Source organism: Talaromyces stipitatus, genomic scaffold (genome assembly GCF_000003125.1).
Source record: "Talaromyces stipitatus ATCC 10500 scf_1105507295523 genomic scaffold, whole genome shotgun sequence".
NCBI classification, from domain to species: Eukaryota; Fungi; Ascomycota; class Eurotiomycetes; order Eurotiales; family Trichocomaceae; genus Talaromyces; species Talaromyces stipitatus.
In genome coordinates, this window is record NW_002990113.1 from 3,804,545 (window position 1) to 3,816,363 (window position 11,819).

Consider the following 11,819-nt stretch of genomic DNA (forward strand, 5'->3'; position numbering starts at 1 on the left):
CGGCAGGCGGTGTGTCACGTGGGCGGTACGGACCGTAAGAGAAAAATAATTTTGTTTAGCATCAAAAAGTCTGGCCCAGCACGCATAACAGAACCAGATCAGTGCAGAGGTTAACACAGTCACAATGGCCCCTGCAAAGGAATCAAAGAAGCGGAAAGCAGTTACTCGCGATGTCGAACCAGACACGAGTATTGTCTCCGGCGATGAATTGAATAATTTAGACCTTTCTGACGGCGCTCATGATTTGTCGGACGAAAGCGATTCCGAGGTTGAAATAATCAATGAGTTCAGCGACGAGGAAGATGACAGCGAGTCCGACATTGACAGCGATGAAGTCCCGTCTGATATTGAAGATAAAACTGGGGAAGTCAGCAGCAACACGAAGCGTCCATCCCAAACTAGGGACGAAGACGACTTCGATGAGCCCAATTACCGAGTCGAGGTAGACGCCAATGGAAACGAGCGATACGTGTATGACGAGATCAATCCAGACGATAATTCGGACTATTCGGATGCAGATGACAACGCAAACACAATTGGCAATATTCCTCTCTCATTCTACGACCAATATCCTCACATCGGTTATGATATCAACGGAAAGAAGATCATGCGTCCCGCTAAGGGCGAGGCATTGGATGCTCTATTAGATAGCATAGAAGTCCCTAAGGGCTGGACAGGTCTTACCGATCCTTCGACAGGAAGACCCTTGGAACTCACTCAAGACGAGCTAGAATTGCTACGAAAAGTTCAAATGAACGAGATACCCGAGGAAGGTTACAACCCTTACGAGCCCACGGTTGAATGGTTCACCAGTAAGCAGGAGATAATGCCTCTTAGCGCAGCACCTGAACCGAAACGTCGATTCGTTCCTTCCAAGCATGAAGCGAAGCGTGTGATGAAGATTGTACGAGCCATCCGGGAAGGCCGCATCCTTCCTTATAAACCACCAGCAGAAGAGGACGAGGCAGATGACGGTCTGATCCGCTATGATATTTGGGCAGACGAATCTCCACGCCCAGACCACATTATGAACGTTCCAGCGCCCAAATTGCCTCCTCCTGGTTACGAGGAAAGCTACCATCCCCCTCCCGAGTATTTGCCAGACAAGAAAGAGCGAAAGGCATGGGAGGAAGCTGATGAAGAGGATCGAGAAAGAGAGTATCTTCCAACAGATTACGGTGCTCTGCGGAAGGTCCCTGGATATGAAAACTTTGTCAAAGAGAAGTTTGAGCGTTGCCTGGACTTATATCTCGCCCCTAGGGTCAGGAGAAGCAAACTCAATATCGACCCCGAAAGTTTACTCCCCAAGTTACCGAGCCCGGATGAACTCAAACCTTTCCCCACGGCATGTGCAACCCTTTTCAGAGGGCACACTGGCCGTGTACGCTCTGTATCAGTTGATCCTACTGGACAATGGTTGGCTAGCGGAGGTGATGACGGAACAGTGCGTGTTTGGGAGATTCTCACGGGTCGCCAGCTCTGGTCCGCGAAATTGAGTGATGATGAACCTATCAATGTAGTCCGCTGGCGTCCTGGCCAGGATGCTGTCATACTTTGCATTGCCTGTGGAGATGATCTTCATCTCGCCGTTCCCCAGATCGTCAATCCTGAGCTTGAAAAGGCCAGTTTGGAACTTCTTGATGCCGGTTGGGGCTATGCGGCCAACAAGTCTGCCTCTAAGAACGGAGATACAGAGTCAAAGAGTACTCCTACGAACTGGATTCGACCGTCTGCGGAGTTTGCTGAGTCTGGAGTGTGCATCACAATACCATTACGATATGTTGCAAAGTCCGTTTCATGGCATCGCCGAGGAGACTACTTTGTTACCGTTTGTCCCGGATCTTCCACTCCTGCACATCAAGCTATTGCGATCCATACACTTTCAAAACACGTCACGCAAAACCCTTTTAGGCGCCGACTCAAGGGAGGTGGTCCCCCTCAAGCTGCTCATTTCCATCCCTCCAAGCCTATCCTTTTCGTCGCCAACCAACGCACCATCCGCGCATACGATCTGTCACGTCAACTCCTGGTCAAAATCCTGCAACCCGGTGCCAGATGGATCTCATCCTTCGATATCCACCCTCATTCCTCCTCAACGTCTGGCGGTGACAACCTCATTGTCGGATCCTATGACCGTCGGCTCCTATGGCACGATCTCGACCTATCAGCACACCCATACAAAACCCTCCGTTATCACAGTAAAGCCATCCGAGCCGTCAAATTCCACCCGAGCAGCCGTTATCCTTTGTTCGCAGATGCCAGTGACGACGGCTCACTGCAAATCTTCCACGGCAGCGTTACCGGTGATATGCTCAGTAATGCCAGCATCGTTCCACTTAAGGTATTGCGTGGCCATAAGATTACTGGTGAACTTGGTATCCTGGATCTCGATTGGCACCCTACTCAGCCATGGTGTGTCTCTGCTGGTGCGGATGGTACATGTCGTTTGTGGTGCTAGATATTCGGTTTTCCATGATATTGAACCTTTTTGATTATATTTAGAACATAAGGGCGTTACAAAAGTTATGTACATAAGCACTTTGCCCCACGTAGATGGTGCATTAATGAGATTTTTTCATCACATGTCAACCTAGGACAGAAGTAGATCGAATGTGTGGATATCATGATAATATCACGTTCGCAAGAATATCTAAATACTTAATGTCATCTATCAACAATAGAAACTATACCGCACCGCTACTCCAATCCCTCCTCAACCTCTCATACTTCCTCATATCCGTCACACTAGGTCTAATATGCTCTTTCGCAGCCACAAAATCCTCAAAACGAATCATATCCCTTCTCTTAATGGCCGAATAACCAGCCCTGCGCAATAAACTGCCAATATCCGCACCACTATAACCCTCGCAACTTTCAGCCAAGGTGCGCATTTGGTCGTTGAATTCAATAGGTAGGTTGCGAACGAGTGTTTCCAGGATCTCCGCACGTTCACTTGGTCCCGGTAAATTGACGAATAGTAAAGTCTCAAGACGGCCTGGTCGAAGCATAGCGGGATCGATTATGTCGGGTCGATTTGTGGCTGCGATTATATAAATTCCTTGGCGGTTGCTACCTAGGCCATCGAGTTCAGTCAAGAGGGTGTTGACGACTCGTGCGGAGCTTTCGGATAGCGCGTCGTCTCGACGGGGTACCAGGGCATCCAATTCGTCGAAGAAGATTACACAGGGAATAGATGACCTGGCACGAACAAAGACTTGACGAACTGCTCGCTCCGATTCACCGACGTATTTATTCAAAAGTTCGGGGCCCTTGATACTAATGAAGTTTGCACGGGATTCATTTGCGACGGCCTTTGCTAACAAGGTCTTACCACAACCGGGAGGACCCCAGAGTAGAACACCAGTAGGCGCTGTAATGCCAACTTTGGCATATATCTCTGGATTCTTGATAGGATCGACCACGGCTGTGACCAATTCGTCCCGAATTCCACCAAGAGCACCAATATCTGCCCATGTAGTATCCGGGATAGTTGCGAAGCCTTCACGTTTAGAAGAGGGTTGAATCTTGGGCAAAGCTGTAAAGAAATCTGCATTTGATACTAAGACAGGATTGGTTTCCTGTCCCATAGGTGCTTCTTTGGCATGCTTGATCAAGCGACGTATCTCCTTGACTTTTTCGGTTAGATCTTGCTCTGTCTCCCCTTCGATATCCATCTCTTCGCCAGTATTCGCCTTGAGTAGTTCAAGATATCGCTTGATTGCCGCAGCTCCTGCAGTGGAGACCAGATCATTTAGATCCGCGCCAACGAAACCTGCGGTTCGTTTAGCTAGAGTCTGAAAATCTAAATCATCCGCAAGTTGCATTTTCCGAGTCAAAGTACGGAGAATCTGCTCCCGCACAGGTTCCGAGGGAACAGTCAGATTGATCTCCTTGTCGAATCGACCACCTCGTCGCAATGCGGGATCCAAGCTATCAGGTCGATTGGTAGCGGCCAGAACAATGACAGGCTTGCCGTTGGTCTTCTCCAAGGCCAGATCGTCCATACAAGTCAACAACTGGGCCACAATACGCTTTTCCATCTCTCGTTGGGCGCTCTCTCTTTTCGGCGTGATTGCATCAATCTCGTCGATAAAGATTAAACACGGAGCTACCTTCTTTGCCTCGTCGAAATGTTCTCGCAGAGCTTTTTCAGACTCGCCAGACATACCAGAGACCACAGATGGAGCGGATATGGAGATGAAGGGGACACCCAAGTCGGCAGCAAATGCATTTGCAAGCATAGTCTTACCACATCCTGGCGGTCCATGTAAGAGCACACCACGCGGAGGTTGGACCTTGGAGGATGTGAAAATTTGTGGGCGTGTCATGGGTAATATAATCAAATCTCCCAACTCCTGCAAAACTTCGTCCATACCGCCGAGATCTGATAAACTGACATGAGTTGGCGGTGATTTGTCTATGGTATGATCCGCCTTCCTCCTCTTGGGTACTGATTCTCCCGCATTTTGACGTCTTTTAGCCCCCGTGGATTGCGCCGAGCCTTCAACAGCAGATGATTCGTTTCCTTTCCGAGGAGCAGGTGACGGTTTGGCAGATGTTGACCAGGCACTGACAATACTCCTGTTTAAACCATTGGATTCCTAGCACGAATCAGTATATTTGACCCTTTCAAACTTCAATGATTGTGCGGACTGCTTTACTATTTGATCAACTTTCTCATTTTCCAACCCCTCAAAATCTCCATTCACCGAATCCGACTCGTCGTCACCCCGAAGATCGCTTTGAACAACTTCTAGTACGCGCTCAATGCTGTCTTCGAGCAGTTTCTTCGGTTTTCGATTCAAACTCGAATTGGACTTTCTAATCGTATCGTATATTGAATATGTAGTGAGTCGGGTCTTGCCTGTCTCGGCCTGCTGCTCGTCTGCAATTTTGCGCACAATTTGGTAGATCTGCAGAAAGAAAGTTTTTTTATTAGTTTATGTCGTCGCCAATTAGTAGCAGATATTTAGTTACCTCTTTGTCCAAGCTATGGCTCAGACTTGGTCTCCCCTTACTTCTGTAAGGCATGATGTTGATTTAATCGATGAACAGCGTATATTGAATGACAGTCCTATTGTTGTTTGTTCCTGCGGAGATATCAATATTTTTTCGGGCTTATCGATCGCCGGATCAACAATCTTCCGGACCCCGCTTATCATTGGCCGATCTAGACACTTGCTCACCATCATAACAAGCTCCGTATTTACTTTCAGTACACAAAGTAGCGATGGAAATTTAAACGAGTCAGGAATCATGTCTTTGATCACTTCTATATAGTTGTCTCACGCGTGGTTTGACCGGCGTTGACTACTGTCATCAGTACGACCCAGGCCGCAACGATCAACGTCATCGCCTCCTCGCCGAAGGCTACCCCTTGTTATCGACAAGGGACGATGCTTCAGACATGGGAAATGCCAGTAGTTCCAACAAGATATCTGCTCAAGACAGGTCTGTCGCCATCATTTCCCTTTTCATTCGATTTTTATGTGATGTCTAGGAGAGCGAACACCCACTAACTCCGGAAATGCAGAGCAATCCTAAACCTCAAAATCCAACGCGACAAACTCCACGATTACCAAAAACGCATCATAACCTTGACCGATCGGGAAACAGAGATCGCCAAGGAATGTTTGGCAAAGAACGATAAGAAACGTGCCCTATTAGCACTTCGTCGAAAGAAATATCAGGAAACCCTTCTAGCGAAAACAGATGCTCAGTTGGCGCAATTGGAGCAACTGACGTCTCAGGTCGAGTTTGCGTTGGTTCAGAAGGATGTGCTATTTGGGCTGCAGCAGGGTACGCAGGTTCTACAGGCTATAAATAAAGAAATGGGCGGATTAGCTGCTGTTGAGAAATTGATGGGTGAGACGGAAGAGGCTAGGGCATACCAGGAGGTTAGTATTATCTCTTTAGTACTGATTGGACTTACTCTAATACTATGGAATATAGGAAATCAGCCAAATGTTAGCCGGACAAATGTCCAACCAAGACGAGGATGAAGTTGAAGATGAGCTCGAAGCTCTACAAAGGGAGGTCGAGGGTACCGTTGAAATGCCTAATGCGCCCACAGCCGCCCTTCCCGGAATGACAGAAGAGCAGAAAAAGGAACAAGCAAGAACAAGAGCCAAGGCAAGAGCGCAAGAGCGAGCTGCTATGTTGGCTGCTTAGGGATAGATGGGCCCACCAACTACATTTTACACAGATTCTATATCCTAGGCGCAAGGTCAATGGATTTGATAGAGTCATTGCGCGTTCACGTCACAGTTTTATGGAGCATACACGCATAGGTGGCTGGGTATTGTACAGTTTCGCATTCTCGTATATTCTAATTAGCGGAATCATAGACACATCACGTTAATCATAAAGTGGTATCATTTTCGTCGCAGTGGTAATGCAAACATCTCGAATGCTGCTAATGATTATTGTCCCGGCATAATCCTCCCTCCAATTCCTTGCACACCCTGGATAGCCACATGGTCACTGGGGTTCGCAGCTGCTTCGTACATGACACTGACAGGCTCCCGGTTCAGCGCCATAAACTGTCCCTTGAATCCAAGGTACCCGATCCTGGTAGTCTCTTCCTCGCCCCAGTTGTCTTCGAAGAACAGGGTGATGGACGTAGTAGTGTTCCACAGTGCGCGATTAAGGGGAAGGTCAAAGACGTCAGTCCCCGTAACAGGTTGCGGAATTTCAAGGATCTGGGTCGGTTTCAAATCCGACGCCATGGAGAAATCGAGGTCATTTCGGTTCTTGAAGAGCTTCACGGTCTTGGGAGCACATGGGGTCGGAGCTGTGTATATCAGGAGTGAGTGCAGTTTCACTTGTCCTGCAAATCTTGAAGCCTTTTAGTCCATTGCGTTATCTTCAGCTTCAAGGGCTTCCTGTAAAGTATAAGGATTGCTTACGGAATGTGCATCAGAAGCTGTTCGTCGGCATCGCTCTCGAGCTCAGGTTGTTCAATTAATCGTTCAGCCCAGGACTTTTGGAGAACTGCGGTACCGGCGCGAGGGACGGATTCTATATGTAGGGTATTTCATTTGTCAGTGCTTGTTGCATGAATGTGTTAGTCTTAAGGATTTGTACCATTCAATGTAGACACCATATCAAATTGTATCTGAGAGTACAACAGTGATTGGAGGGCAGGAGTGATGTCATTGGAATGATCGTGTCCCTCATCGTGACAATGATCTCCATGGCCGTGATCGTGATGATGATGACCCGACATTGTTGTATCAATAGCAAAGGTAGATTACATGGAGAGGAGCATGGTGAAGCAGAGTGAGAAGTGTCTGGTAGAGAAAGATTATCATCGAAGTAGCTACAAATAAATGAAATTGATCCGCACCGAAGCGGGACAGCCCTAATCAAGCCCCCCACCTTCACCAAAAGGTGATGCTCCCCACGTGCAGCACGTGCTCTTCCCTATGATAATCGATAGTATTCAGGAGCATATTCCACCAGCCAACTTCTCTCAATCTTGGTGATATCGCGGATGAAGGTCTTTTCTCCGGTTTCCAGGATTTCATGGAATATGACCCAATCAGCTTTGCGGTTCTATGACAGAGGGGCAAAGTTAGCAATGGCCTTCAATCTGGATTCAGTTGGAAACTTACAAACATCAATGAGCTCGGGTGAGTATGTAAAGTCAACCCCCCGCTCACGGTCCTGAAGCTCCCGTCAGGCTGCATTTTGGCAGCATGTGCAAAGTATCCCGTGGTGAGACACCGGCGGATCTGCTCTGCTTTGTTGATATCTGTTGAAGCAGAAGAGATTGAAGGATTCGAATCGACTTCCAATCCAAACCGCTCAAGATAGCGCTTCAACTGGGCACGAACGCTTACAGCTCGAGTCAAGGACTTATAGTTAAGCAAATTGTCTCTGCACCATTTCGAGTCCTTCTTGCCGTTGGTGATGAATGCCTGATACACATTCAAATACGTCATATGATCTCCCTCTTCAACTGCAAACTTCCTTCGTGCGCCTTCTGTTTCGTCTTTACCACCGTCATGCTGTACCCACAGGGAGCCCTGTAAGCTGAGCATGGCAGCAATAGAGAGAATCTCGCTCAAACAATTAAAACTAGATGCACTGAGTAAGACCTTGGCAAGCATTGGCTCAACACCGAGTTCGGCCATACGATATCCCGTAGGTTTTGTCAGTTTGGCATAGTCATCCACTGCTCCGAGGGAGTACAGAAGCTCTAGCGCACGCGTCATCAATTCAGCAGGAGGGGGCGAAAGAAAGTCAAAGCGTACGACATTGTCAATACCAAGAGCTTTCAGCTGCATGACAACCGGTGCCAAGTTTGATCGTTGAATCTCCGGTATGCCCATGTCAGGTAACGCCTCGTAGGAATGTTGGGTATATAGACGAAAACATTTACCCGGCTTTGTTCTTCCGGCTCGACCGGCACGTTGCGTTGCTGAGGCTTTAGATATCGGCGTCGCTGTCAATGTCTCAATGCCGGTCTTTGGGTTGTAAGCCCGGATCTTGACAAATCCACAATCAATAACAAAAACAACCCCGTCAATTGTCACTGAGGCCTCGGCAATATTTGTCGATACCACCACTTTGCGCGTGTTTTCTGGCGTAGGTTCAAAAATATACATTTGTTGTTCTGTAGTTAGGCCAGCGTAGAGAGGGAGCGGAAGTAGGGATTTTGCTTTTGGATGGAGCATAGCAGCTCGTTCTGAGATCATTTGGACTGTCTGTTCAATCTCTTCTCGCCCAGTCAGGAAGATGAGTATGTCACCTTCGTCCTCTTGAGAATGGATATCAAAGACCGTCTTAATGGCCCTTTCAACATACTCCTCCGCTGGGCTCTCCAGAAAAAGGATATCAACCGGGTACATTCGGCCTTCAAGACTAATAATGCGCCCAACATCGCCTCCAAGTTCTTCACCCTGTCCTTCAATGATCGCCTTATCGCCACAGAAAAATCGTAAGAACTGCTCAGCTTGCAAAGTAGCACTGCTGATAATAATGCGGAGCTCAGGACGTTTCTTCATTATCTTCTTCAGTATTCCAAGCAAAATATCAGTGCTGATAGAACGTTCGTGAGCCTCATCGACCATAATCACTGAGTAACGAGACAGCAAAGGGTCAACAAGTGCTTCTCGAAGTAACAACCCATCTGTAAGAAACTTGATTCTTGTAGCAGCGGATGTGACGTCCTCAAATCTGATTGAATAGCCTACTTCTTCTCCCAGCTTGCACCGCATTTCATCAGCGACTCTGCGAGCAACTGTAGTCGCTGCTACTCGACGCGGCTATTTCCTGATCAGTATATTCCAGTGCATGATAACAAGACTTGAAGGGAGTCAAACCTGCGTCACCCCAATGACCTTCCCATCGGCCGTCCATCCTGCTTGATCCAGGAATTGGGGTAATTGTGTCGTTTTGCCACTTCCAGTCTGCCCAACAACTATCGTTACCGGGAAAGCCTCAATAAGGTATAAAAGCTTCTCCCTATATCGAGCAATGGACAGAAGCGATGAAGGCTTATACAGGGCGGGAATAAAGGTCGAAGATAGATTGAGCTCATCAGCCATTGGACCGACTTTCAGGAAGATATGACTTCCTCCTGATCCACCTGATTTGACAATAAAGAGCCCATATGGTCATATCCAAGACTTGGGAGCTATATCCCATTGTCGATGGAGGACAAAAAGATGTAGAAGAGCAAGCCACATGAAAGTCTTGGCCCAATGGTTAGCAGTGGCGGTGCAGTGTGTGGCTTGGCAGCGGAAAGTGATGCAATGGCCGCTGAGCTTGTTGTCGTGATAGGCTGCAATCAATCTACATTCTCATACGCGGCAACCTGACCCCCCAAGTCCAGTTTGCTTCTTTAATTTCCATACAACTTGGGAAGATTCGAATCTTGATTTCAATATTTGGCTACCATTGAATATATTCATTATGGCTGACGAGGGGAAAGTGGTAAGCTCCTTGTCCCTTTCAGATGGAATTACCATCATTAAATACGAAACCCCGCAGCAAACCCCTACCAAATACTCGGGGGGAATCAACACTTCCAATCCAGAGTCTCCTACTACTGCACGGCCGTTAGACTTTGACGATGAGCCCCAGGAGACAGGCATCCTCTCTACACCTTCCAACCCAGAGACCAGTGCTGAAGTTCCTCCGCCGAAACCACCACGACCGGTCGATCCGCGAAAACAAGCAGAAGAAACGCTCAAGGAAGCGTTCCCATCGATCGATGCAAGTGTAGTCAAGGCTGTCTTGACGGCTAGCGGGTACAACGTGGAAAGGGCCTTTCATGCACTTCTAGGTTGGTCAATTTGACGGTCAAGCTTGTTACAGGCTTTGTCAATAACACTGGAAATTCTGACAGGCATGACGGATCCCTCTGCCCAAGAAGAGCTCCCACCACCACCACCGGCAAAACCTCCACGACCTTCTTATCCGGCAACTTCAACTACCCAGCAGCAATTACGTGAAGATGAGTTATATGCTCGTCGTTTAGCGGAACACTTTGGTGATTCGCAACCTCGTGGCAGGCAGGGTTCCGGTTATGGAAGTGAACATTCAGAGGAGCGAGAGCGCAACTTTTTTGATGGTTCGTTGTCACATTTTACTGACTATAAAGCTTTCTTCTCTTGCTTATTGGTGTACAGATGATTTGCCTGTGATCAGAGACAACATTCGCAAAGGTTTCCTCGAAACCCAGTCCAAAGTCAATGCATGGGTACAGAACTTTAAGAAAAAGCTCGATGGCGACGAAGATGAAGAGGAGACTGCTTCAGGATATCTTCAATCACACGGAGAGACTCAAACCTATGGCCGCACACGACGAAGCGGCGATTCTGCCCGACGCAGCGGTGATCGGGAACGCTACGATGCAGACCCGCAGGTTCTCGGAGATGACTTTTCAGCGCTAGAATTGAGGGATTCAGAGGGTTGCCCTCCTTAACCCTTGCCATTTATCATTTGTTTAGTCTTACTAACTCTGGATAGCACCTCCTCCACGCCCTGCTCGTCCTCTAGCAAACATCAGACCTGCCAATACCTCGCAAGAACGACGAAAAGTATCCTTCCAAGACGGCCCACCAGAAGAAATCGACAATCTCTATGACGCCCCGAAAACAACCAAAACCCCGCCACCAACAGGAGGCAAGTCAAGCAAATGGCAACCTCTTTCCACGACCAGTCACTCCCCCATCGGAGAGAATGACCCTTTCAGTCTCGGCGATAGCGAAGACGAGCGAGAGAATAAACCCAAGGATGGTCCGGCTGGAGAAGACCCACTCAAGAAACTGACGTCAGAGGCTATAGAGTCAGAGGTTGGTTCTAATTCGAAAGATGCAAGTAAGAAGGCGGATGATAAATGATGCGTTTTTGGTTGTTTGATTTGGATGCTCTGTGTGTTGCGTGTGGTGTACGATCTTTTTTTTCATACAATTTGATTTCTGAGATATCCCATCAACCATGAAGATGTTTTTGATAGTATCCATTCGTCTGTCTCATATGGTCGCACTGTATGATGTTGTGCAATTAGTGTCTTGTTGTCCTCCAGATATCTCGTAGCCGGTATCTCGCCAAATGGGTTGTAATTGTTCGGGTAGCCTCATAATCCTATCGTAAATTCATAGCGCATAAAACGTAATCCCGTATCAATAGAAAGATCAATGATCATCCATCAACATCTTCCCGAGGAGGCGCTTCTTTCCTCAAATCCTTGATAACAGTCTATCGATCACATCAGTACAAAAGCCACCCTAGAACAGAAGGGAGACATACAGCAAGCGCATCAGGATTAACCCCATTCTCAATAAGGGATACACACAACGACAATT

The 11,819-nt window shown here is 47.7% G+C and overlaps 6 protein-coding genes across 6 annotated transcripts; 3 read left to right on the forward strand and 3 right to left on the reverse strand.

The window, feature by feature from the left end:
• The first annotated feature begins 72 nt into the window (after nt 1-72).
• On the forward strand, nt 73-2,587 carry TSTA_073330 (ribosome biogenesis protein Erb1, putative). The gene has a single exon (XM_002341289.1). It carries the CDS (start codon nt 125-127, stop codon nt 2,456-2,458), a length of 2,334 nt encoding a protein of 777 aa, XP_002341330.1. The 5' UTR covers nt 73-124; the 3' UTR covers nt 2,459-2,587.
• A 37-nt stretch (nt 2,588-2,624) lies between these two features.
• Nucleotides 2,625-5,067, reverse strand: TSTA_073340 (AAA family ATPase/60S ribosome export protein Rix7, putative). Its single transcript, XM_002341290.1, has 3 exons — nt 4,978-5,067; nt 4,662-4,913; nt 2,625-4,601 (listed from the first exon to the last, which is right to left on the reverse strand). Exons 1-3 carry the CDS (start codon nt 5,029-5,031, stop codon nt 2,685-2,687), a joined length of 2,223 nt encoding a protein of 740 aa, XP_002341331.1. The 5' UTR covers nt 5,032-5,067; the 3' UTR covers nt 2,625-2,684.
• Nucleotides 5,068-5,217: 150 nt separating this feature from the next.
• On the forward strand, nt 5,218-6,651 carry TSTA_073350 (SNF7 family protein). The gene is made up of 3 exons (XM_002341291.1): nt 5,218-5,451; nt 5,534-5,897; nt 5,953-6,651. Exons 1-3 carry the CDS (start codon nt 5,408-5,410, stop codon nt 6,169-6,171), a joined length of 627 nt encoding a protein of 208 aa, XP_002341332.1. The 5' UTR covers nt 5,218-5,407; the 3' UTR covers nt 6,172-6,651.
• TSTA_073360 (DUF1000 domain protein) lies at nt 6,423-7,228 on the reverse strand (the record flags this gene model as incomplete). Its single annotated transcript, XM_002341292.1, has 3 exons — nt 6,423-6,837; nt 6,909-7,020; nt 7,087-7,228. 3 exons carry the CDS (start codon nt 7,226-7,228, stop codon nt 6,423-6,425), a joined length of 669 nt encoding a protein of 222 aa, XP_002341333.1.
• A 197-nt stretch (nt 7,229-7,425) lies between these two features.
• TSTA_073370 (ATP dependent RNA helicase, putative) lies at nt 7,426-9,661 on the reverse strand (the record flags this gene model as incomplete). Its single annotated transcript, XM_002341293.1, has 3 exons — nt 9,330-9,661; nt 7,617-9,272; nt 7,426-7,557 (listed from the first exon to the last, which is right to left on the reverse strand). Exons 1-3 carry the CDS (start codon nt 9,552-9,554, stop codon nt 7,426-7,428), a joined length of 2,013 nt encoding a protein of 670 aa, XP_002341334.1. The 5' UTR covers nt 9,555-9,661.
• A 154-nt stretch (nt 9,662-9,815) lies between these two features.
• Nucleotides 9,816-11,708, forward strand: TSTA_073380 (CUE domain protein, putative). The gene is made up of 5 exons (XM_002341294.1): nt 9,816-9,942; nt 10,000-10,294; nt 10,358-10,582; nt 10,641-10,922; nt 10,981-11,708. Exons 1-5 carry the CDS (start codon nt 9,922-9,924, stop codon nt 11,352-11,354), a joined length of 1,197 nt encoding a protein of 398 aa, XP_002341335.1. The 5' UTR covers nt 9,816-9,921; the 3' UTR covers nt 11,355-11,708.
• Nucleotides 11,709-11,819: the final 111 nt, after the last annotated feature.